This window comes from Pantherophis guttatus, chromosome 7 (genome assembly GCF_059756535.1).
Source record: "Pantherophis guttatus breed Tessera chromosome 7, ASM5975653v1, whole genome shotgun sequence".
Lineage (NCBI taxonomy): Eukaryota > Metazoa > Chordata > Lepidosauria > Squamata > Colubridae > Pantherophis > Pantherophis guttatus.
The window spans coordinates 10967070-10994415 of NC_142069.1; the positions used below are offsets into that span (position 1 = coordinate 10967070).

The 27346-nt window shown below is 42.5% G+C and overlaps 1 protein-coding gene across 2 annotated transcripts in view; it reads right to left on the reverse strand.

Moving 5' to 3' along the window:
- The window catches only part of BCAT1 (branched chain amino acid transaminase 1), a 71118-nt gene that overhangs the window by 22132 nt on the left and 21640 nt on the right, over positions 1-27346 (reverse strand). The window contains exons 2-6 of one of the 2 annotated variants that reach the window (XM_034442603.3): positions 26124-26192; positions 19812-20012; positions 15510-15566; positions 3938-4048; positions 1547-1666 (exon numbers count right to left, since the gene is read on the reverse strand). In XM_034442603.3, coding sequence (XP_034298494.1) covers positions 1547-1666; positions 3938-4048; positions 15510-15566; positions 19812-20012; positions 26124-26192 — 558 coding nt within the window. The remainder of the gene's footprint in view (positions 1-1546; positions 1667-3937; positions 4049-15509; positions 15567-19811; positions 20013-26123; positions 26193-27346) is intronic. The other variant, XM_034442604.3, reaches the window with a different exon arrangement.

Consider the following 27346-nt stretch of genomic DNA (forward strand, 5'->3'; position numbering starts at 1 on the left):
TCGTAAGTCACTTTTTTCAGCATGGACTTATATACCGCTTCACGGTGCTTTACATTCCTCTCTAAGTGGTTTACAGAGTCAGCCTATTGCCCCCAACAATCTGGGTCCTCCATTTTACCCACCTCGGAAGGATGGAAGGCTGAGTCAATCTTGAGCCTGGCGAGATTCGAACTGCCAAATTGCAGTCAGCAGAAGTAGCCTGCAGTACTGCACTCTAACCACTGCGCCACCACGGCTCATATGGTAGAATGGTTGTAAATTGAGGACTACCTGTATTCATTGGCTCCCAGAAAGCAATGACACAATGGCAAAGTTCACAGAAGATGCCAGGTAAGACCAGAATGGGGCTCGAGAAGAGATAAAACACGCATGATACCGCCCTTACATCCTTGCATCAGACACTGGGACGTGAGCACATAAAAGTGAGATGTTGTGGACATCACAATGTCAGCACAAGGTGGCTAGATTTTGTGCTGCAGCGCTGGGGATTCGTTGGAAACAGGCACTTAATCCATCATAGCAGTGGTGGGTTTCAAAATTTTTTACTACCGGTTCTGTGGGTGTGGTTTGTTGGGCGTGGCATGGCTTGTTGGGCGTGGTGTGGTGGACGTGGTAGGGGAAGGATACTGTAAGATCTCCATTCCCACCCACTCCAGGAGAAGGTTACTGCAAAATCCCCATTTCCTCCTGATCAGCTGGGACTTGGGAGGCAGAGAATAGATGGGGGCGGGGCCAGTCAGAATTTTTACTACCGGTTCTCTGAACTACTCAAAATTTCCGCTACCGGTTCTCCAGAACTGGTCAGAACCTGCTGAAACCCACCTCTGCATCATAGCTATTTTACCCAATTAATGCAGCAAACCCTTTTGCATTAATCACTTTCTTGCACTTTAGTATTTAATGACTATGGGCCTCACAGTTTATTATTATTATTTATTATTTAAATTTTTATACCGCCCTTCTCCCGAGGGACTCAGGGCGGTGCACAGCCACAATAAAACATGTATATCCATAAAATTTAAAAACAGTTTAAAACATATTAAATAATTTGGCTCTATATTAAAACTAAAACACCCATTAAAATTCGTTATTATTAAGCCAGCCCAGCCTGTTGAAACAGTAAAGTCTTAAGGGCACGGCGAAAGGTACGTAGGTCAGGGATCATACGAATCTCCGGGGGCAATTCATTCCAGAGGGCAGGTGCCCCCACAGAGAAGGCTGTCCCCCTGGGGGTCACCAGTTTAAGGATTGATGTTATGTTATAGTTAGGGCCATGCTGTGTTTTGTTCGTTTTGTGCAACCGATAGATTGGGTGCCAAATTGTGATTTTTAATATAGATGTAATGATTATTTATTATTTTAGTCTAGATTTTTTTAAAAAAACTGGATGTTCCTTGAGTGTTTTTAACTTGCTCTGGTCTTTTACTGTAATAAGCATTGGCTTGACTTGACATCACTGTTTTTGTGTGGTTGTGGTTTGCCATTGGGGTTGTTGAGAAGGAATGAAGGAAAGAAGGAACAAAAAAAAAGTGTATTTTCTCCCCACCTCTGTCCCAATTAAAGTAGGGCGGATATACAAGCTAGCAGAGGTTGAATAGGGTACCCACTCCTTCTCAACTTCCACCAGTTTCTGGATACACTGCAGAAGTTCTTCTTTGTCAAAACCCTGCAGGTAGAAAGAGAAGGAGGCCACGCTTAGAAACAATCTTGGTTGAAACACCCGAATAAGAAACTCCGTTTAGGTTGGTTGTTCAAAGGTAAGGCTGTTCCAGGATGTCTACCCATCTGCTATTAGTGTGCAACAAGCTATACCACTATAGCACTTAGACTTATTTTTTGCGGACTATAAGACACACTTTTTTGCCTCCCAAAAGGAGGTGAAAATGTCTGTCCGTCTTATAGACAGAATATTGCTAAAGCCCGCTAGCCATTTTTTGGCCTCTGCACACCCCATTTTGGGGCCTCTTTTGGGCCTTTTTCAGGCCTGTTTTCGGAGCTTTTTTCAGCCCATTTTTGAGGCTTTTTTCGGCCCATTTTTTCGGCTTTTTGGGGCCGGTTTTTTTTGAAAAAATGGGCTGAAAAAAGCCTCAAAAACAGGCTGATAAAAGCCCCAAAATGGGCTGAAAAAAGGCTCAAAAATGGGCTGAAAAAAGGCTCAAAAATGGACTGAAAAAAGGCTCAAAAACGGGCCGAAAAAAGCCTTTAAAAATAGGCTGAAAAAAGCCTCAAAAATAGGCTGAAGAAAGCCTCAAAACAGGCCAAAGAAAGCCCCAAAATGGGCTGAGAAAAGCCTCAAAAATGGACTGAAAAAAGCCTCAAAAGGGGGCTGAAAAAAGCCTCAAAAACAGGCTGAAAAAAGCCTCAAAAACAGGCCAAAAAAAGCCCTGAAAATGGGCCGAAAAAAGCCTGGAAAAGGCCCCAAAAAGGCCTGAAAATGGGGTGCCCAGAGGCCAAAAACTTTTTTTTTGTTGTTTTCCCTCTTCTAAATTTAGGTGCGTCTTATAGTCAGGTGTGCCTTATAGTCCAAAAAATACGGTATATACCGCTCCACAGTGCTTTACAGTCCTCTCTAAGCTGTTTACCGAGTCAGCACATTGCCCCCAACAATCTGGGTCCTCATTTTACCGACCTTGGAAGGATGAAAGGATGAGTCAACCTTGAGATGGTCAGGATCGAACTGCTGGCAGTCAGCAGAGTTAGCCTGCAATACTGCATTCTAACCACTGTGCCCCCATGGCTACAGTGCTAAAGAACCTTATGGCTGTAGCCACCCAAGAAATGAGTTGGCTTAAGTAGCTTTATCACAGCTGTGAAACAGGTTTCAAAATGATCATCACAGAAGGGTGTAGTTGGGAAGTATTTTTCCTTCTGGCAGTGGTGAGAAAACAGGGGTGGTAGTAGACACTACTTGAAGGTAACTTCAATTACATTCTCATGGATGAAACATGAACTCAAGAATGAAGGGACCGAGGAGGATGTATACACGTTCTCCCTTTTCTTCCACAATCATCTTTCCAGCAGTCTGTTGTCTTCAGAGTTTCCTGTATTTCAGGATAATTCCTAAAGGCAGATGCCACTAAAGACTTCCTTGCTGCTCTCTGAGTTTGCTTGTTTTCTTGCAGATGTTTCATTACCCAAAGTAGGTAACATCATCGGTGAATGAAACATAATGAAACATCTGCAAGAAAACAAGCAAGCTCAAAGAGCACCAAGGACCACTCATTTCAACCTTGAGCTACAAATACTCTCCTTTATTGGTACTCAAGACTTCCTCCAACAGTGCCCCCCCTTTCCTTTAAAAAAAATTAAACTTCTTGGAGGTAAGTGTGGATAAAGCTAAAGGTTCCCGTCGCACATATGTGCTAGTCATTCCCGAATCTGGGGGGCGGTGCTTATTTCTGTTTCAAAGCCAAAGAACCAGCGCTGTCAGAAGACGTCTCCGTGGTCATGTGGCTAGCATGACTCAACGCCAAAGGCGCACGGAACGCTGCTACCTTTCCACCAAAGGCGGTTCCTATTTTTATACTTGCATTTTTTATGTGCTTTCGAACTGCTACGTTGGCAGAAGCTGGGACAAGTAACGGGAGCTCACCCCGTTACGCGGCACTAGGGATTCAAACTGCTGAACTGCCGACCTTTCAATCGACAAGCTCAGCGTCTTAGCCACTGAGCCACCGCGTCCCTTCTAAGTGTGGATTGTAGGTGTCAAAGCGATGGAAAGAGATGGAATAAAATATAACAACATCAGCAGTGGCATTTTCCACAATCAAATCAGCACACACACACAAAACATTACCAAGAGAAATTGCAACTGCAACAACCATCTTGAGAATAAGGTAGAAAAAGAAATGCCTGATTACAAGGGAACAGGACCAACATCTTCTCATTCCAACCTACTTTAGTCAAAGAACAAAACCAGATGTTTGCATTTACGCACCGGCAAAGTTGCGCGCGCAGCTGACCGTAACATCCTCTCCATGTTGAGTCTTGGTCGGAACAAACGTATTTTGCCATCCACGCCTCGATACGCCTTCATGCCTTCGAACAGCTAAAGGAAGCAGAAGAGAACAGTTGGGAATGACACCTACACCTTCAGCCCAACTCATGCCCCCCCCTCAATAATAAGCAAACTGTTAAAATACATGCTCGTTCTTTCAAAACATTACAGAAATCACTGTGTCTGTTTAAAACAAGCTGAAAGCCCATTGTTTCATTTCACTTCAAATGACAGGTGGAAAATTTCTACGTGACTCCAGATGTGCTAAATAGGAAGAGATCATTTGGAGGGCAAGGGAATATTTACTTATTTGATTTCTAGAGCCTCCCATCTCAGCAAGTGACTCCGGGTGGCTCATGAAATTGAACTGAATATGAACTCAAATGTCATTAAAGCTTGCGGGACTGCCTACTACCACCAATAGCTTCCCACCGGCCGGTACGCTCTCATAGAGAGGGGCTCCTCCGGGTGCCATCGGCCAAACAATGTTGACTGGCAGCCCCCAGGGGGAGAGCCTTCTCTGTGGGGGCACCTACTATCTGGAACGAGCTCCCCCCAGAGATACGGAGGATCCCGGATCTGCGCACCTTCTGCCGCGCTCTAAAGACCTTTTTATTTCACCAGGCAGGCCTGGCCTAACTTTCTCCCTTTTTTTAAACAATTTTAATATTTTAATATTTTTAATATCTTTTAATTTTCAAAGTTTAATCTGTTTTAAATTGATTGGGGTTTTAATCTGTCTGGGCCAAATTATTTAATTCGATTTTATTTCTGTTTTTAAATTTTAAAACAGAATGTATTTTATTGTTGGCTGTTCACCGCCCTGAGTCCTTCGGGAGAAGGGCAGTATACAAATTAAATAAAAGTAAAAGTAAAGTAAAAGTAAAAGCAGCTGCGTCTATTCTAGACATGGGAGCCTCGCAGCATTTATGGAAGTAGATGCAGCTGCTTAAATGAGTTGTAGATAGAAGCCGTTTACTCTTTGCATATAAACACGCATTGCTATACAAGTATTAATTAGCTATCTCATTATCTTACTTGTTGGAAGAACTATTGATCTATATATTCTTATAAAGCCACTGAACATCTCAGCACACGGGGCTCCCTATCCTAAACGTCCTGTTTAATTTCCTGTTAGGATAGTGACTGATTACTTACCTAGCTGCTTAACTAGTCAAAAGTTACTTTTAACTGTTCATGGTAAATTTAAAATGAATGTAAAGCAGATTGGCCAAGATGTAACTAAATCACTAGTGAACACACTCAAAACTTTTCTACCTAATCTGCCCCAAATCAATCCAGTCATTTGACAAACGTTATTGACCAAGTCAGACAAAGAGGTGAAAAGATAATGGTGCCATCATGCGAATGTCTAGATTCTTCCCCACGTGGCAACTATATTGCGTGATCACATATCTCAACATTAAAATTTTTCCCAAGGTTGAAATGGATGTCTACAGCTCAGTATGCTTAGAACCAGGGGTGAAATCCAGCAGGTTCTGACAGGTTCTGGAGAACCGGTAGCGGAAATTTTGAGTAGTTCGGAGAACCAGCAAATACTACCTCTGGCTGGCCCCAGAGTGGGGAGAGAATGGGGATTTTGCAGTATCCTTCCCCCAGGAGTGGGGAGGGAATGGGGATTTTGCCGTATCCTTCCCCTGGAGTGGGGAGGGAATGGGGATTTTGCAGTATCTTTCCCCCAGGAATGGGGAGGGAATGGAGATTTTGCAATAACCTTCCCCTGGAGTGGGGTGGGAATGGAGATTTTGCAGTATCTTTCCCCTGCCATGCCCACCAAGCCATACTACGCTCACCAAGCCACGCCCACAGAACTAGTAGTAAAAAAATTTGGATTTCACCACTGCTTTGTTTATTTAAAGAGCCGTGGTGGCACAGTGGTTAGAGTGCAGTACTGCAGGCTATTTCTGCTGACTGCTGGCTGCCAGCAATTGGCAGTTTGATTCTCACCAGCTCAAGGTTGACTCAGCCTTCCATCCTTCCGAGGTCGGTAAAATGAGGATCCAGATTGTTGGGGGAAATATGCTGACATTGTAAACCGCTTAGAGAGGGCTGTAAAGCACTGTGAAGCGGTATATAAGTGCCATTGCTATTGCTATTAATTAGGAAATTGCTAATGGTTTTAAAACATCTCAATATTAAAATAACAATAAAGTCTTGACCTTGAGGCAGGGGACAGGGGCTATCAGTTTCAAATCTATCCTTGAATTCATGAAAGCCAGAAAATTAATTTACTTGTACGTGAAAGTTAGGTTCTTCAAGTCCTGAACCAAAAAGTATCGTGTTTCCCTGAAAATAAGACCAGGTCTTATATTAATTTTTGTTCCAAAAGACGCATTAGGGCTTATTTTCTGGTTAGGTCTTATTTTTATTTATTTATTTATTTATTTATTTATTTATTTATTTATTTATTTATTTATTTATTTATTTATTTATTTTTATATGCTGCCCTTCTCCGGAGACTCAGGGCGGCTTACAATGCGTTAAGCTATAGCCTTCATACTTTTGTATATTTTATACAAAGTCAGCTTATTGCCCCCACAAACCAGGTCCTCATTTTACCCACCTTAGAAAGGATGGAAGGCTAAGTCGACCTTGAGCCTGGTGAGAATTGAACTCGCAGTAATTGCAGGCAGCTGGATGTTAAATGCTGCCTTAGTAGGAGGCATTAGCCTCCTACGCCACTCAGGCTCCTGAGAGCTTCCATTTTGGGGGGAATGCTGTACTAAATGCATCCATCTGGCTGACAATCTTAATTGGGGCTTATTTTGGGGGTAGGGCTTATATTACGAGCATCCTGAAAAATCATGCTAGGACTTATTTTCCTGTTGGGTCTTATTTTCGAGGAAACAGGGTATGAGTATCACTTCAAGCAGCTGGATCTTCCTACTGAAAAAAAGAATTGCTCCTGAGTCTAACTTGATGCCACTGGCATCAAATGTCTTTTCTGATTGATTCCTAAACAGTTCTCTGGAATTCTATAGCCGCTGGTTCTACATGGTTCATAGTTGATGGAAGATACCATAGAACTATTACTAGCTATTAGTGAAATCTGCTTCGAAGTTTGATGAGAAACAAAACATAAAACTGTTCTTCAAGAAAAAAAGGCATCGGTTGCATTCTCTTGGCCTATTCCTGGGCGAATGGGAACTATTTTCAAAACCTGTGTTGATAAAAACACCTGCCTTTTAGTAGGGAAAGGGAAAGCAATGAAAGAAGTGTTATTATTGTTTGGTAGAAGTCTGGCTCTAGCTAGGTAAGGCCACACTTGGAATACTGCATCCAATTTTGGTCCCCACAATATATAAAGGATGTTGAGACTCTGGAAAGAATGCAGAGAAGAGCAACAAGGATGATTATGGGCTGGAGGCTAAAACATATGAAGAACAGTTGCAGGAATTGAGTATGTCTAGTCTAGTGAAAAGAAGGACTAGGGGTGACATGATAGCAGTCTTCCCAATATTTGAGGGGCTGCCACAAAGAGGACAGAGTCAGCCTATTTTCCAAAGGACGAGAAGGCAAATAAAGAAGCAATGGATGGAAGCTAAGTAAGGAGAGATCGCACCTAGAACTAAGGAGAAATTGCCTGGCAGTAAAAACAATCTAACCAGTGGAACAGCTTGCCTTCAGAAGTTGTCGGTGCTCCATCACTAAGGGTTTTTAAGAAGAGGCTGGATAGCCATTTGTCTAAAATGATATAGGGCAGTGATGGCTAACCGTTTTGCCCTCGTGTGCCAGGAGGGGGGGTGGGGGAAATTCACGTGCGTGCGTGCTGACACCCATAATTCTATGCACCCCGCCCCATGCATACACACGTGACCCCCTCTCCCCCGCCGCTCCTGGCACGCGATGGCCCGGTAGGCCCGTTTTTCTTTCTCACCTGGCTCCAGATCATCTCTATGCATCTGGGGAGGGCGAAAACAGCCTTCCCCATCCCCTCAGAGGCCCTCCAGAGGCCTGAAACGGCCCATTTCCTAACTTCCGATTGGACAGGAAATGACATTTTTTTCCTGTTCCCAGCCTCCAGAGCCTCTCTAGCAGTCTAGCTAGCATGCCTACTTATATGGCTATGTGTGCCACCTGTGGCGTGCGTGCCATAGGTTCGCCATCACAGTCTCCTGCTTGAGCAGGGGGTTGGACTAGAAGACCTCCAAGGTCCTTCCAACTCTGTTCTGTTCTGAAGAAATCACAAGGCAAAAGAAAAAGAAAGCCAAATCACTTCTGTTCTTTTGAGGAGAAAATTGCATTGGAATACCCATAAAATCATCCCAAATTAAGCTTTCCTCAAAGGAGACTCAGCCAAGGGGAAAAGGAGAATCAACCGATGTGTCCACAGGAAAGGTTTAAATCTCAGTTTAAAATTTTCCAATCAAATTTTAATCCCAAAGCCCATCGTACCCATATTGAATGTACTAAAAAAAAAATCACCTTAGGTTTAGAAATGGGAGCCAATAATAGGGATTCCCTTACAATGTCTAAAAATTGTCAACTTCCTTGAGTCAAGCTGTACGCCAGGTGACTATTATTGTTAGCGCAATGTAAAGCAAAGACTATCATTCATGGATGAAAAATTGTGGAATTACTAATTCCTACTGTAAACCACTGAACTCAATAATTTATTTTTATTTATTCACTTATTTATTCAGTTTAGGCTGACTGACTCTGGGCAGCCAATCTACATGTATAAATATCCAAAGCTTGTTTGAAAACTACTTGAGAATCACTCAAGACTCAAGGTTTCTCATCAATCCAGAACAAGGATCCAGGTGCGTTGTCCTAGAGGTCAGCAACCTGTGGCTCTGGAGCCACATGTGGCTCTTTCACCCCTCTGTTGCAGCTCCCTGTCACTCAAAATATGCATTACAACCACCAATGTGCGACACCTGCCGGCACGCGATTTATTGAGCTTTTCAACCCCAGTAGGCCAACCATGGATAAATCCAAGAGAAGAAAACAGAACATTTAATTCAACTACATATGCTAATTTTGTGGCCACTCAAGAAATAGTCAGGCACGGGAAGGGTTTTGTGGCTCCCGGTGTTTCCTTTTCTGTAGGAAACAGGTCCAAATGGCTCTTTGAGTGTTTAAGGGTGCCGACCCCTGTCCTAGCATTGGACCTGGATACCTTCGAGACCGTCTTCTGCCACCAGTAGCCTCCCACCGGCCAGTTCGCTCCCACAGAGAGGGTCTCCTCAGGGTGCCATTGGCCAAATTATGTCAGCTGGCGACACCCAGGGGGAGGGTCTTCTCTGTGGGAGCCCCTGCCCTTTGGAATGAGCTGCCCCCAGAAATGCGTAAGATCTCCGACCTCCGTGTATTTCGCTGTGCCCTCAAAACCTTGTTGTTCCGCCAGGCTGGGCTATCAATGTAAAGATTTTAATTGGTTTTAAATGGGATTTTAAATTTGGGGTTTTATAAATTGGGCCTATTATTTAATAATTTTAATTATTTTTAAATTTTGTCTGTCTTTGTGTTTTAATTAGGCTGTACACTGCCCTGAGTCCTTCGGGAGAAGGGCGGTATAGAAATAAAATTAATAAATAAAATAATAAATAAATAAATAGACAATGATTTCTCCTTGGTTGAGGCAGAAGAAGACATGTTCTGGTTCAGTTCTACTAGCAGCACTACCACAGAAGGCCGAAGCCCTCACCACTGCAAAGCTACTTCAGGTAATACTATTATAGCCCCCATTCCCAAAGGATTTGAACTGGATACCAGACTGCTTAGCTAACTAGAGTTCCACCAACTTTCAATAAATACTGAAAGAACAAGACTCCCTTTGGCTAAAGCAGAGTTTGTATCTACTGTAAGTCCTTACTCAATTGCAGCTAAGGGTTGGGGGAAAAGCCTTTTTTTTGAGAGGCCTTCGGACTGGTTCAACTAGTTTTCTGGAATCCTTGAACTTTTGCTTCACTTTGATTGCATTTTTGTTTGGTTCAATGAATTCAGTTTACTACAGGAACTCTGTGTCCTCACTCAGACTAAGTAAGATTGATAGTCTGGCCTGGTGAATCAATAGAGTGTCTGGTTATTTTGAGGCTTGCTGAAAGCCAGTAGACCAGTGAATAGAATAGAATAGAATAAGAATGGAATGGAATGGAATGGAATGGAATGGAATGGAATAGAATAGAATAGAATAGAATAGAATAGAATAGAATAGAATAGAATAGAATAGAATAGATGTGATTGGACACACAAGGAATTTGTCTTTGGTGCATATGCTCTCAGGGTACATAAAGAAAAATAAAATACATTCATCAAGAATCATAAGATACAACACTTAGTGATAGTCATAGGTTACTAATAAGCAATCAAATTGTACTTGGAAACAAATAAAACAATATAAATTGTAAAGATACAAGCAACATGGTTATAGTCGTAAGTGGGAAAAGATAGGTACTAGGAAGGATGAGAAGAATAATAGTAATACAGTCTTAGTAAATAATTTAATAGTATTGTGGGAATTAGTTGTTTAGCAGAGAGATGGCATTCAGGGAAAAACTGTCCTTGTGTCTAGTTGTTCTGGTGTGCAATGCCCTATAGCAGTGGTCCCCAACCCCCGGTCCGCGGACCGGTGCCGGGCCGTGGAGTACGTGGCACCGGGCCGCGCAGCGGCCGGGGGACATGAACGCTGCAGCGCAAAGGCTCCTGGGCCGTGCGCAAAAGCTCCTGGGCCGTGCGCAATGGGCCGTGCGCAAAAGCTCCTGGGCCGTGCCCTCACCCCTGCGCGCGCTCAGCGGGCCGCGGCGATAAAAAGGTTGGGGACCACTGCCCTATAGTGTAGAAGTTGAAACAATTTATGTCCAGGATGTGAGGGGTCTGTAGATATTTTCACAGCCCTCTTTTTGACTCGTGCAGTATACAGATCCTCGATGGAAGGCAGGTTGGTAGCCATTGTTTTTTCTGCAGTTCTAATTGTGCGGAACAACTCTATTATTAATTCTCTCTTTTATTCATTAAACATGAAACTCAGTCAATTGATGTGTCACAAATACGATTGACTGGTACTAATGGTTGATACGGCTTGCTGCTAGCATCCTAGGTATCAACCAAGTATCTTCTTAAAATATATGATGTTCAGAGTAGCATCTCGATTTTCCTCGGTTGTCCAAGTTGTTGTTGTTGTTGTTGTTGTTGTTATTTATGATGATTATTATGATGATTATTTATTTATTATTAATTATTATTATTAAGAATGCAGAACCACTCTATTATTTTAAGTAAATATGTAGATAATCTTAATAGGGCAGTGCATAGAGTAGAGCTAGAATAGCCTAGAGTAGAGCTCTCGCCTTACAATCAGGAGATTGTGAGTTCGATCCTAGGTCGAGGCAGCTATTTCTCTCTCTGGATGCAATGAGTAATTATCTGCTGTGAACTCTGGGTAGGCATCAGGAAGGGCATTCTATCAGTAAACACTCAGCTTCACCCAGTCGCCCCAACCGCAATGCAAGAGATTAAAGGATCGTTAAAAGAAAAAAAATGTGGATGATCTTAATAAGTGAAAAAAATGGATTGAAGCTAACAGAATGACACTGAATAGAGAAATCGCCAATTGCTTCTTTTGGGAGAAAGAAATCAAATGCATCAGGACTGGATGGGGGAAACTGTCTTGACAAAAAACTTGTTCAGTATAGTCCAGTGCACCCATCTGTAAAAGGAGCCTGAGTGGCGTAGGAGGCTAATGCCTCCTACTAAGGCAGCATTTAACATCTGCTGCCTGCAATTACTGCGAGTTCAATTCTCACCAGGCTCAAGGTCGACTCAGCCTTCCATCCTTTCTAAGGTGGGTAAAATGAGGACCCGGTTTGTGGGGGCAATAAGCTGACTTTGTATAAAATATACAAAAGTATGAAGGCTATTGCTTAACGCATTGTAAGCCGCCCTGAGTCTCTGGAGACGGGCGGCATATAAATTTTTTTTTTTAAAAAAAAAGTCTATTTCTGGGTACCCTTGAATAAAGATTCATAGAAACCTGGAATTTGTGCAGACAACGGCAAGGAGGATAATTAAAAGACTGGAAAACAATAGTTAAAGTGAGAGACAGAGAAAATTGAGTAAATTTAAACTTGAGAAAAGATGATAAATAAAGTATATGAAAACTCTTTTTAAGTACCTGAAGGTGTGAGGGTAAGATTCTTTCTTGGATCTTGGTAGAGTTCAATGCCCAGAATAAACGGTCTTAAATTACAAGAAGACAACATCTAACAATGGAACTAATCATCGAAGGCGGTAAGGAATACCCCGTTTAGTGATCGTGTTCAATATTCCTTTATTGATTGTATTCGAGCAGAGGTTGGATGGGCATCTATCGGGACGCGGAACGTAAAATCATAGGGCTGGAGGGACCTTGGAAGTCTTCTAATCTAACCCCCTCTTCAAGGCAGGAGACCTTATACAGAGATGGTATTCAGCCGGTTTAGACCGATTTGCTTGAACCGGTAGCGGAAATCACAAGTGCACCCCCACCTCCCGCCCCGGCTCTATGCCATCCTATTTAGGCATGTTTTTTAGGCTGGGCACGTGGAAGGCATGAGCACCAGCAAAGCACATGTGTGGAAGGCCAGGCACATGCGTGGACGTGTGCATGCTCACATTTGTGAACCGATAGGGAAAATAAGTGAATACCAAATGGCTGTCAAATGGTTGTCCAGTCTATTCCTGAAAACCTCCAGTGATAGAGCACCCACAACTGCAGGAGGCAAGCTATTCCATTTATTAATTGTTCTCACTGTCAAAAAAATTTCTCCTTACTTCTAGGTTGGAACAAGCTTCCTCCAATTACTTCTTGTCCTGCCTTCAGGTATTTTGGAGAATAAGTCAACACACCCTTCTCTGTGACAGCCCCTCAAGTACTGGAAGACAGCTATCATATCACCTCTAGTCCTTTTCTTTGATAGGCCAGGGCTAGGCATATCTAGATCCCTCAACCATTCCTGATGTGATTTAGCTTCCAGACCCTTAATCATCTTTGTTGCTCTTCTCTGTACACTTTCTAGAGTCTCTCTGCCTTTTTGTATCCCGATGACCGGAATTATGAAAATATTCCAAGTGTGGTCTCACTGGTGTGGTATAAAGTGATATTGACACCTCAAGGTATCAGAAAACCTTCGTGATATCAGAATATATCAGAGAGATTGCAGTAACTTGGTAATCTCAATTGTCCTTTCCGATTCCATGATTTTAGCTATGGTCGATGATGACTTTATTTTTTACATGCTTTTAATGGATAACTTTCTTACCATGTCTGAATAATTTGATTTTTCCACCCCAAAAAATAATGCTTTTGAAATCTGCTTTTTCCTCTTACTTTGGAAAACCTTGTATTATTTTGAAAATCTTTTTATATTGAAAGGGTAATAGTTTTTTTAAAAACAACAACAACCCTGAGAATATAAATAACCTATTATTTTAAAAAGTATTGTTATGGTCTCTCAGATAGCGATAGGCTAAATAAGGCCTATGAACAGCCTCTAACTTAGGGTCTATATAAACTTTCCAAAAAGGCTGAACTTCCATAATTTGGAGGATGTGGACCATCAACATGTCCTGAGAAAGGGCCCCAAATACATTCCTGGCTGTCTTGCCCCTAATTTCAACTAATCCTCTTTATTAGAATAGAATAAAATAACAGAGTTGGAAGGGACCTTGGAGGTCTTCTAGTCCAACCCCCTGCTTAGGCAGAAAACCCTACACCGCTTCAGACAAATGGTTATCCAACCTCTTCTTAAAAACTTCCAGTGTTGGAGCATTCACAACTTCTGCAGGCAAGTGGTTCCACTGATTAATTGTTCTAACTGTCAGGAAATTTCTCCTTAGTTCTAGGTTGTTTCTCTCCTTTATTAGTTTCCACCCATTACTTCTTGTCCTGCCCTCAGGTGCTTTGGAGAATAGCTTGACTCCCTCTTCTTTGTGGCATTACTTGAATAGGATTCCTCTTAGGTTACCATTTCATTCCCACGTCTCTGAAAATACATTCCACTGAATGCAGTGAGAGCGATTTATGAATGGCATGTGCAATTGTCGCTACTTATGTTATTGTCTCTTTGTTAAACTCCTGTCTCTCCTTTCATTTAGACATTCAGTGTGGCCTACACAATATTTTCCTCCTCCTATTTTTTGGTCTAATGATGGATCAGAATCTGAATCTTCCATATTTAGCCCAAACCCTACATTGGCTCTCTGTATTTCAACTGTTCAGGTAACGTCAACTCAGTGGCAATCTCAAACTATTTAACTTGGTCAAGAAACTGACTTTCAGAGGTTTGTGGACAACTGCTGCTTCAGGCTGTCAAACCTGACTCAGGTCGACTCAGCCTTCCATCCTTTCTAAGGTGGGTAAAATGAGGACCCGGTTTGTGGGGGGAATAAGCTGACTTTGTATAAAATATACAAAAGTATGAAGGCTATTGCTTAACGCATTGTAAGCCGCCCTGAGTCTCCGGAGAAGGGCGGCATATAAAAATAAATAAATAAATAAATTAAAAAAACCGCAGGATCTCTATTTGTGAGCAGACTCATCAATTTTAGGAATGTTACAGTACTGTGAAGTCTTATTAAACGGTGTAACCAATGAAACAAATACTAGAAGAAGTATCTGATTTGTGAGTACAATGCCCAGCTAGACCGGTCTTTCCCAATCTCTGGCCACCCCTCAGCTGTGCAGACTTCCTGGGATCCTTGCTGCTTTCTGAGCTCGATTGTTCTCTTGCAGACGGAGAGAGAATTATTTGTAGCTCAGGGCTGAACTATAGTGTCCTTGATCCGAGCTTCGTTGTTTTCTTGCAGATGTTTCATTATCCAACAGCAGTGACATCATCAGTGCCATGATCCAGAGTTAGGTCATGAAACGTCTGAAAGAAAACAGCCAAGCTCGGAAAGCAGCCAAGGACACCACAGTTCAACGGTGAGCTACAAATATTCTCTTCCAGGGGTTAGTGGTGGGATTCAGCCGGTTCGTACCACTTCGGGAGAACCAGTTGTTAACTTTCTGAGCAGTTTCGTGAACTGGTTGTTGGAAGAAATCATTAGGGCAGAGAACCGGTTGTTAAATTATTTGAATCCCACCACTGGTTAGACTTCAACACCCGGAATCGGATAGGCCATCGAGAAAAATCTACCGTGTTTCCCCGAAAAGAAGACCGGGTCTTATATTAATTTTTGCTCCTAAAGACACATTAGGGCTTATTTTCTGGTTAGGTCTTATTTGGGGGGGGGAAATATGGTACAAAATGCATCCCTCTGGCTGACAATCTTAACTGGGGCTTATTTTGGGGGTAGGGTTTATATTACGAGCACCCTGAAAAATCGTGCTAGGCCTTATTTTCCAGTTGGGTCTTATTTTTGGGGAAACAGGGTAGTTTCCGCACATCTGGAGGGTGCCCAAGCTGAGGAAGGCTCCACTAGACAAACCACAAAGCTGGCAGAGGCCAGGTTATCCGAGGAGTCACAGATCACAAAGAAGGAACATTTCATCTCACGTTATACCCACTGTGTATTCATTGAGCCATAGCATTTGGAGCAGTTTCGCTTCTGTCACTCCTCTCGGCTAAAGGAAAACGTGATGCAATGAGGTTTAAAAGTAAACAAAACAATGAAAACAACAGGGGACATATGCAGATGAGGAAACAAAAACGAAAACAAAACAAAAAAAGAAAGAAGAGCAGATTCATTGTTAGCAGCGAGGATTTCAGATCGCGAGTTTAACAGCAGTAATGCTACTCAGAAGAGAGAGAGAATGCCTGAAACTCCAGCGTGGTTCCTTTGCTCTTTGTGAATACATCTAGATCAGGGGTGTCAAACTCGATTTCATTGAGGGCCTCATCAGGATTGTGTTTGACCTCGGGGGGCCGGGATGGGCATGACACTCGTGTCGGGGGCGCCTATGGTGGCCTGACCACCCTGCCAGTGAAAACGGAGCTCAGGAGGGCCACGCGAGGCCCTTCTGAGTTCTGTTTTCACTGGCAGAGGCACTGTGGGCCGGTCCTTTGCTGTTTCCAGGGTGGCCCCGTGGGCCAGATTTAAGCACCTTGTGGGCCAGATCTGGCCTGTGGGCCTTGAGTTTGACACCCTTGATCTAAATCTCCTCAGCCAGAAAGACTGAAAAAAATATATCATCGCACCGGCCTTTGGAAGGCGAGATAAATACAGGTAGTCCTCGACTTACGACCACAATTGAGCCCAAAATTTACAGTACATTGCTAAATGAGACAGTGGTTGAGTGAACTTTGCCCCCTTTTACAACCTTTCTTGCCACAGTTGTTAAGTGAACCACGGCACCTGTTAAGTTAGTAACACCGCTGTTAAATCAACCTGGCTTCCCCATTGACTTTGCTTGTCAGAAGGTTGCAAAAGGTGAACACATGACCCCGGGACACTGCGACCGTCATAAATACGAGTCAATTGCCAAGGGTCCAAATTTTGATCACGTGACCCTGGGGATGCTGCAACAGTTGTAAGGGTGAAAAAGAGTCACTCTTTTCAGTAATGTTGTAACTTCGAACAGTCACTTAGTGAACCGTCATAAGTCAAGGACTCCCTGTACCTTAAAATCAATCAATCAGTCAAAACAGAAAGGAATGAAAAAAAAATCCCAGTGGAGTTTTCCCCCCACAAAAAAAGAAAAAGGGGTGGGGGGATGGGGAAGGGTTGAGGTCTAGATTCCTCACCAACACTTTTGAAAAACATTAGAAGGGCAGAAATCAAAATTTTGTTTCATTATTCAGATCCAGTTTTTTTTTTTATCGTTACAAACACTGCAAAAGAGGGAGACGAAAAAGAAAGGGGTTTGAAAGAATTGCTACACGTTTTCTCCTCACTTTCTGGCACCCAAAACGTGCCTTTGATTAAGGCTCTGACACAAATGGAATATAACCTGCATTGATGTTTTTGGACTAGGACAGTGATGGCGAACCTATGGCACGCGTGCCACAGGTGGCACGCGGAGCCATATCAGTGGGCACGCGAGCGTTGCCCTAGCTCAGCTCTGGCATGCATGTGCACGCCAGCCAGGTGATTTTCAGCTTCCAGGCCCACCGGAAATTGGGAAACAGGCTCTGGAGGGCCTCCGGGGGAGGGAAGGCCTGTTTTTTGCTCTCCCCAGGCTCCAGAGGCTTTCTAGGTCCAAACGGAAATCAGCAAACAGACTGTTTCCGGCCTCCAGAGGGCCTCCGGGTGGGTGGGGAAGGCCGTTTTTGCCCTCCCTAGGCTCCAAGAAAGCCTCTGGAGCCTGGGGAGGGCGAAAAATGGGCCTACTGGGCTCACCGTGCCATTGCGTGCCAAAAGCGGGGGGAGCTCGGTAGGATCACGTGGGCATGCACAGGGGGGCGGGGCGCATTGAATTATGGGTGTGGGCACGCGCGCGCATGACCACCCCACACTCCCCTCACTTTTGGCATGCGACGGCAAAAAGGTTAGCCATCACTGGATTAGGATCTGGAACCTTGGGCCCTAAAAGTTTTGATCAGTAGCCACGCTGGTTTCTGGCGGTTACCAATTCATTTCAGTACAGGTGGGTGATTTGCTTTCTGACACATGCACGTTTACTTGGCCAAACGCTCATTCAAAATTTGTCTTGATTTTCCAGAATCCAAAGCATTGAATGATACCTTGTATACAATCAAACCATTATGACCCGACATGATAGGATAGCACTTCCACTACATTGCAAACACATTTTTTTTTCCTGCTGGCAGTTTACCATTCATCATTAAATACTCCAGTTTTGCAAATGTTGGGTGTATAAGTGTCAATTGGCCTTACATCACAGAGTGGAGCTGTCTTTGCACGACACACAAAACCAAAAAGACTCATGAAGGCATAAAGGTAAATGTAAAGATTCCCCCGCATATATGTGCTAGTCGTTCCTAGACTCTAGGGGGCAGTGCTCATATCTGTTTCTAAGCCGAAGACCCAGCGCTGTCTGAAGACGTCTCCGTGGTCATGTGGCTGGCATGACTAAATGCCAAAGGTGCATGGAAGGCTGTTACCGTCCCACCAAAGGTGGTCCCTATTTTTCTACTTGCATTTTTTACGTGCTTTCGAACTGCTAGGTTGGCAGAAGCTGGGACAAGTAATGGGAGCGCACCCCATTACGCAGCATTAGGGATTCGAACTGCTGAACTGCCGACCTTCTGATCGATAAGTTCAGCGTCTTACCCATTGAGCCACCAGGTCTTAAATGAAAAGCCTATAATAACTGAACACAAAGAAGCACCTTTTTGTACAGAAACCAGAATTTGAAAGGCTTATCGCAAATTATCAGTTCCAGTTTCCACAAACTTAAAATAGCAGCCATTCCTGGTTTAGGTGGTGTGGTTAGTGTGAAACATCTGATCACAATCATGAATAATGGGGTTAAGATTTACTACAACAATCGTAAGTGCAAGGGCTGAACATAAGTCACTTTTTTCAGTGCGGTCATAACTTTGAAGAGTCACTAAATGGATGGTCATTGATTGGGGACTTCTTGTATATTAAGGAAGATAAAGTATGGTTCTCAGAATTTACTGCTTTTTTGATTAGCTGTAACTTTTTTATTTGTTGTCTTCACTGATATTACAGTTGTGAAGAATTGCATTTGGGGAAGTGATAAATTCTAAGAATTGTCCCTATCTGTATCCCCCATATACTGTATTGGCAGCAGAGGTGGGTTTCAGCAGGTTCTGACCAGTTCTGGAGAACCGGAAGCAGAAATTTTGAGTAGTTCGGAGAACCAGTAGTAAAAATTCTGACTGGCCCCGCCCCCATCTATTCTCTGCCTCCCGAGTCCCAGCTGATTGGGAGGAAATGGGGATTTTGCAGTAACCTTCCCCTGGAGTGGGGAGGAAATAGAGATTTTACAGTATCCTTCCCCTGGAGTGGGGTGGGAATGGAGATTTTACAGTATCCTTCCCCTACCACGCCCACCAAGCCACGCCCACCAAGCCACACCCACAGAACCAGTAGTAAAAAAATTTGAAACTCACCACTGATTGGCAGTTATAATAATAAACTACAACAGCCTTAAATAGCTATCGTGAATGAAGAAACAACATCACAAATGTCTCTTTGGCCATTTGACAAACTAGAGAATAAACCTTGACTATTTCTTGGTCAGTTTCACACATGATACTAAACCATGATGAGGATCGGTTTGGCGTTCATATGTCTTGCAAAGTCAGCGACTGTGATTTGTAAATTGTGATAGTTGCTTAACTCAGTATTTCTTCATTCAAAAAAAAATGTAAGTCTAAAGTTTAGTGTGATGCTTAAACCATCAACAATACTTACTTACTACCATCTCAGAAGAAGCTAAAATGTGATACATGTGTTCTCATGACTGATGTATCTCCAACAAATGCCATTTTTTAAGAAGAAAAATGGTGAGTGACACTATATTGGCATTTTCTTACTACCTGTAAGGAGAAGCCAACAAGGGACATTGGAAATTGGAAGACATCAAGTTTTTCCCCTCATCTACCTATTCCTAGAGAAGATGAAGATCAGCAAAACTGTCTTCAGGAACTGTCTTCAACTGTTCAGTCCTCACCCTCTCTATCAATCATTCTTTCCCAATCTGATGTTCTCCAGATGTGTTCAACTCCCATCATTCTTAGCCAGTCGTGATGGAGGGGAATTAAACTCCAACACAGCTGGAGAAGGCTGGGAAAGACTAACTTTTGGAGACTCTGCACTGACCTGAAACAAAAAAGAAACACATTTTTTTTTTATAAAAGACCAGATGATTATTATTTTTTTATTTAATGACAAAAGATAAGAATGAAGTTTCTCTTCATTCTATCACCGTACTCACTTCTACAGCATAATGCAGTGCTGAGATGGCTGGGTGCACAGAGAGATTCTCCAAGGGCTTAATCTGAGGAACGTCCCACCCAGATGTGAAGGACCATTCAATGAAGAGCATGTTGTCTGTGAAAACTGTTCCAAATACTAAGCCATTTGGGTCCGGCTTCTCTTTTAACGTGGTAGACGGATTGATGACAAGATCATCAGCCTGGGGAGAGAAAAGGGAACAAAACAAGAGAAAATTACATTTTTTAAAAAATTGGCAGCCCTTATTTCAGAATAACAGAATTGGAAGGAACCTTGGAGTCCAACCTCCTGCTCAAGTAGGAAACCCTCTACGATTTCAGACAAATGGCTGTCCAATATCTTCTTAAAAGCCTCCAATGATGGAGCACCCATAACTTCTGAAGGCAAATTGTTCCACTGGTTAATTGTTCTCACTGTCAGGAAATTTCTGCTTATTTCTAGATCGGTTCTCTCCTTGATTAGTTTCTATCCATTGCTTCCTGACAAAGATGCTTTGGAGAATAGATTGACCCCTTCTTCTTTGTGGCAGCCCCCCCAAATATTGGAACAATGCTATCACATCATTGCCACAGCTTCATTTCATACAATAGACGTATCAGAATTTTGTATTTTGATGTATCTGTATTAAGAATGAACTCAAGTTGTTTGCTGAGAAGAAATTAGATATGGGAAAAGGGGATTTCTAAGAACAGCCTCAAAGGAATGTGGGAAATTAATCATTCTAATTCTGTTTCTTAAAATTATCATAGACTAAAAAACTAGACTGAAGATGGCCACCAAACCTGAAAAGCAGTTCTGAGGAATTATAAGGGCCAAGAAAATGTGTAACTTTAAAGCAGAGGTCTTCAAACTTGGCTACTTTAAGACTTGTGGACTTCAACTCCCAGAATTCTCCAGCCAGCATATTCTGGGAGTTGAAGTCCAAGTTTAAAGACCTCTGCTTTAAAGTTTGGTCTGATCTGAAAGCCAGAAGGGAACGTGACTCTCTAAATTAAAAAAATGCTGGCCCTCCCATTTTTAAATGTCACAAAACGTTAAATACCTTTCCCCATTTTTAAAGTATCTGAAAAATAACTGGAACTGCTTTAGTTTCCTATGGAAATACTTCTGTCCCCATAAATGTCATAATCATCATTCTATTGAACAGCTGAATTGAACTACAGATAGTCCTTGGCTTACAACAATTCATTTAGTGACCGTTCGAAATTACAAGGACAACGGTCACAATTACAACCATTGCAGCATCCCCAGGGTCACAAGATCAAACTTCAGACCCTTGGCAAGTGACTCTATTTATGATCATTGCAATGTCCTGGGTCATGTGATCCAAGCAAAGTCAATGGGAAAGTCAGATTCACTTAACAATCAATCATATGACTAACTTAATAACTATAGCGATTTATTTAAAAAGTGTAGCAAGAAAGTTTGTAAACTGGGGGCAAAATTCATTTAATAAACGTCTCGCTTAACAACAGACGTTGTGGCCATTAAGTCAAGGAATACCAGTATTCTGATTCAATTTGATGAGGAAAAAGTTATTTAAATCTGTTTGCTCAGTTTTTCTGTCGAGGTTGAGAGTTTCCGAAGACAATTGACCTAAGCATACTACATAAAATTATCTGGCACAATGTCCTTCCTGTCAATAACTACTTCAGCTTCAACCACAACAATACATGAGCAAAAAATAGATACAAACTCAAGGTAAACCATTCCAAACTCGATTGCAGAAAATATGACTTTAGTAACAGAGTTGTTAATGCCTGGAATGCACTACCTGACTCTGTGGTTTCTTCCCCAAACCCCCAAAACTTTAACCTTAAACTGTCTACTGTTGACCTCACCCCATTCCTAAGAGGCCTGTAAGGGGCGTGCATAAGAGCACCAGGGTGCCTACCGTCCCTGACCTAATATTCCTTTTTACTTACTCTTTTCATGTATTCAAATTATGTTTATGCTTTTACCTGTTATCTTATATATGCTTGACAAATAAACTTATGATTATGATTAATTGAAACCTACTCTGCTAACATCTGGAATAGTCTCTCAAGCAAAGTGCATTTTTACCAGATCGCTCTCTACTTTCATGAGAAAGACTTCACTTCCCACAGCTCTTTTTCCCAACTCTTGACTCTACTTGGCTGCTGTCTATCTCCTACACAAAAATATCTGTGGAGCTAGGCCAAAATTTATTGGAAAAGAATGTAGAGTCTTTACATTTTGACCCACAATCCCAAATTCTATTTTTACAGAAGTGCCAACTTTCTAGAACTGACTCCCAGAGATTGGATTTCACAGGCGTTTGCTAAATTTGCTAATTGCTTCGTTAGAGATGCATTTTGTGCTAGCATGGAATATTTTGTAACCCGCTGTAATGTTAGAATAGAATAACAGAGTTGGAAGGGACTTTGGAGGTCTTCTAGTCCAACCCCCTGCTTAGGCAGGAAACCCTACATCACTTCAGAGAAATGGTTATCCAATATCTTCTTAAAAACTTCCAGTGTTGGAGCATTTACAACTTCTGGAGGCAAGTAGTTCCACTGATTAATTGTTCTCCCTGTCAGGAAATTTCTCCTTAGTTCTAGGTTGCTTCTCTCCTTGATTGGTTTCCACCCATTGCTTCTTTTCCTGCCTTTAGGTGCTTTGGAGAATAGCTTGACTCCTTCTTCTTTGTGACTGAGATATTGGAACACTGTTATCATGTCTCCCCTAGTCCTTCTTTTCATTAAACTAGACATACCCAGTTCCTGCAACTGTTCATCATGTTCATCAGCCCACAGTCCCCTCATCATCTTTGTTGCTCTTCTCTGCACTCTTTCTAGAGTCTCAACATTTTTTTTTACATTGTGGAGACCAAAACTGGATGCAGTATTCCAAGTGTGGCCTTACCAAGGCATTATAAAGTGGTATTAACACCTCACGTGATCTTGATTCTGTTCCTCAGTTTATGCAGCCCAGAACTGCGTTGGCTTTTTTGGCAGCTGCTGCACACTGCTGGCTCATAGCTAAATGGTTGTCCACTAGGACTCCAAGATCCCTCTCACAGTTACTTTATATGCTCTAATCATCTTTGTTGATCTTCACTACACTCTTTCTAGAGTCTCAACATCTTTTTTACATCATGGCAACCAAAAAGACAAGAAAGACAGGAGGCGTAATGTAATGAAAAAGAAGGGCTTACTATAAAAATAGCATCCGCACACACAAACACACACACCTATCTGTGCGTACACACACACACACAAACGTAAATTGGGAAACATTCACTTTTGTCTTCACTTCTATACCATGTTTCAAATTTTAGATCCACTTATCTATGCTGACCTCCCAAGGCGACTAAACCTCAGACAACGGAAGTGAAGCTATATCAAACCACAAATAAATGTGATTTATTTATAAAGAGCAAAAGCAGATAAAAAATAATAGGATTAAGACTTTTAAAGAGGCCTCGAAACAAGAAAAACTGCACTGTCAGTTCTCGTCTGGGCAAAAGTTTGTCTCCTGAAATAAAAGAATCTCTACCCCCCAAAAAAGAAAGATGTCTAAAAGGATAGATGTAAAGCTGAGAATAATTTTTTTCTCATGCTTTTGACAGATGTCTCAGATTATCAGCCGCAGCTGCAGACGTATGTCTGTTCCAAAAATATCAGCGATTAAAAGGCAGACTTGCAAAGAATAAAATTTAACATAAGAAAGCTAAAATCAATGCTTAAGTCAATGTTCAGAAAAGAAAAAAGTTCTTTTTTAAGAAAAACGATATGGTCATCAGAACGCTCTGCTGAAAAATTAAAAGGCAATCCAAGGTTAATGTTTCCTACGTCAGCCAAGATTTCCTCAGGGAAGTGTCTGCGGTACATTTTTAATCCCTCAGTTTCCAGTTCCGGCAGCTACCGTTACAGCAGATATTCTGCTCTCTTTTCGCTGATTTCAAGACAACTCTAAGCTCAGTCAAACCTGGTTAGTACAGATTGAGGTTGATCAGGAAACTAAGGGCTATAGTTAGAAACTGAATTGATGTTTCCAAGCGTCTGTAGCATACTAAAAAAGCAGAGACATCACCCTGCCAACAAAAGTGTGTATACTCAAGGCTATGGTTTTCCCAGTTGCAATGTATGGCTGTGAAAGTTGGACCATAAGGAAGGCTGAGGGCCAAAGAATTGAGTCCTTTGAAATATGGTGCTGCAGAAGACTCCTGCGAGTCCCTTGGACTGCAAGGCTATCAAACAAGTCAGTCCTAGAGGAGACCAACCCTGGCTCTTTAGAAGGCCAGATCCTGAAGATGAAACTCAAATACTTTGGCCACCTATTGAGAAGGAAGGACTCACTGGAGAAGAGCCTAAAGCTGGGAACGATTGAGGGAAAAGAAGAAAGGGACGACAGAGAACGAGGTGCTGGATGGAGTCACTGAAGCAGTCGGCATGAGCTTAAATGGTCTCTGGGGGATGGTAGAGGACAGAAACGCCTGGAGGAACGCTTTTTCATGGGGTCACGATGGGTTGGACATGACTTTGCAACTAACAACAACAACAAGCATCTGAATTTTGATCATGTGACCATGGGGATGCTACAACTGTAATAAGTGTGAAAAACGGTCATAAGTCACTTTTTTCAGTGACGTTGTAACTTTAAACAGTCACTAAATGAACTGTTTTAAGTCGAGAACTACCTGTATTCTGTTTCCAAATTACAGATAATGTACTTTACATTATACATTTTCCTAGGAACATATTATCTTCACTCAACATACATGTAATATTCTTTGCCACAAGATGAGTACCCTCCATTTTTTTCATGATGTGTGCAATTTAGGCTTGATTTATATACTAGCTCTCACTTTTACTTTCCTTGAGCTAGAATTTGACATTTCTTTCTTTGAAAACTCGTAGTATATACTCTACCCTGAATAAGGGCAGGAAAATTAAGTGTTAAAGTTACTTTTACATCCCATGCAAAAATATGAAGGACAGGATAAGAAACCACTGATTCATTTCCTTGTCAGGAGTCCTAATTGAGGAAATGTGAAAGCTGACTTGTCCATTTTTCAAACTAGTTCCAACATTTTGGGGCCTAGCCAAATTGAAGAGGAAAGTGTTCCTGATTCTTTTGTAAAGTTATGATCGTTTAGTTCAATTGTGTGGTTGCGAGGGACAATTTTTCTCATGGAACTTCAACAAGATGACCTGGGCTCAAACAAATGTTCTGATGATCATGAGAAGGCAGATGACAAAAATGTATAAAATGGCACCTTCTTTTTGGTAGTACATATTCAGAAATGTGAACTGGGTTCCTACGATGTACTAGATTATGTTTCAATCACAACGGATTGTTTTTATTTCAGTCCAGCTGTTTTCTTTGCATGTTGTGGGAACCAGGGATTCATATGATGCCACTATGGAGTTTGTTTGAGTGTTATCAGGTTATGTGGATATGGCAGTCATATGCTGTTAACCCAAGGTCAATGGGTTGTGTGAATGCAGCCAAAAACTATTCCATTTAAATAAACAAAAAGAGGTGATCAAAGTCCTGAGTATCAGAAATCCCCTTCCCTCCAAAATGGACATTGGACTAGGTGCTGTACAAGCTTCTTTGTTCTTTCAGATGGAAAGGCAAGAAGAAGAAGGAGGAGGAAGAAGAGGAGGAGGAGGAGGAGGAGAAGGAGGAAGAAGAGTAAGATGAGGAGGAGGAAGAAGAGAAGGAGGAGGAGGAAGAGGAGGAGGAGGATGTCCTTCATGAGATACAAAACAATTGGGCTTTGTGAGACTCAAGAGAACATTGCAATGAACAAGGATATCCATTTAATTTCACAGCTACTAAGATTGTTGGCTGGGCAGGTACAAAAATAGCCAGGGAAATGATTGAAGCCAGGAAACTGGCCCCTTGTCAGTCAACAGGAATGCTGATTTACCACCAGCTTATTAGGTACTCAAGAGTCGAGGATTTAGCAGCACCAGGAAACAACAAACAATGACTTATAACTGGCCATCAACACCTCAATCAATAAATAATTTTTAAAAACCACATACAACCATAAATACTACGCATCGAATAGCCCAACACACACATTCTGGTAGAGTCTGGTTCCCCAAGGATGGGCTCCAGCATGAGTCTGAAAGTTCGGAAGACTAAAACTCTGGTCCTGGTGACCGACCCAGATTGGATCCTGCTTAACCACAATGCACCCTTCTAGGTTGGTAGCATTCTTGCTTGTCCATAACTCTCTTTATCCATCAAGGAGAGTTTCCCACACTGAGCTGAACACCCCTGCAAGCGTTTCTGTTTTGGCAAAGAAACCTACCTTGAAAGAATTGGTCATCGGTTTTGCAGCTGCCTCTGTGCATCCATCTGCATAGTCATTCTGACAACCCTGCAACGGACAAAGGACAACGTTTAAAAATCAATCAAATTTAATCAAACGCTCCAAAGTCATATTTATAACGTACTCTTCCGGCAGTTTGCACCTGTTCAAGGAAGGTTTGGGGGCATTCGGGGAGAAATGGGGCGATGGATTAGAAGAAAGCTTGAAAACAGTAATCTGAGATCTAGAGCTCATAATCTTCACAAGAAAATCTGGTACAATCAGCATTTGGGACTCCTGAGAGGATAAATCTTGCCTTGCCCGGTTTTGGGATTCTCAGTAGAAAAACAAAGGTAGAATTGTTTCCGAATTAAAAGTTCAACCATTAGTCAGGAATTGCTTGCAAGTCCACTATTCTACGTTGGCCTGAACCCACTGAGAGGGTTCATACCCAGAGGTGGGTTTCAGCAGGTTCTGACCAGTTCTGGAGAACCGGTAGCAGAAATTTTGACTGGCCCCGCCCAGGGGTGGGTTCTAAATTTTTTTACTACCGGTTCTGTGGGCGTGACTTATTTTGTGGGTGTGGCTTGGAGGTCATGTGACTAGGTGGGTGTGGCTAGTTGGTTAGAGTCATTTCTGGAAGATCCTCGCACTTACGACCAGTCCTCGCACTTACGACCCAACTCATTTGTTTGCTTTTAACACTGATCAGCTGTAGGACGGCCCTTTGAAGCCCAGCTGCAAGAGTTTAAACAGTTTTTTTCCCTCTAGTCATCAGCTGGGACTCAGGAGGCAGCAATAGATTGGGGGTGGGACCAAATAAAAGGTAAGAATAACGTGGGGGGTGGGAGGGCGGGGGGGGAGAACCGGTTCGGTGACGTCATATCGTCACCGCTACCGGCTCAGCCGAACCGGACCGAACCAGGAGGAACCCACCACTGGCTCTGCCCCCATCTATTCTCTGCCTCCCGAGTCCCAGCTGATCAGGAGGAAATGGGGATTTTGCAGCAACCTTCCCCCGGAGTGGGGTGGGAATAGAGATTTTACAATATCCTTCTCCTGCCACACATTGTCCATACCCACATTTTAAAAAGGCTTCTCGAAAACTAGATGACCTCCAAAGAAGACAAATGAGGGCGATTCAGGGATGGGAAACAGATCCTAGAAGGTGAGGCAGAGGAAGCCACAAATTGAGAAAAGATAACGGAGAGGACGTAGTAGGT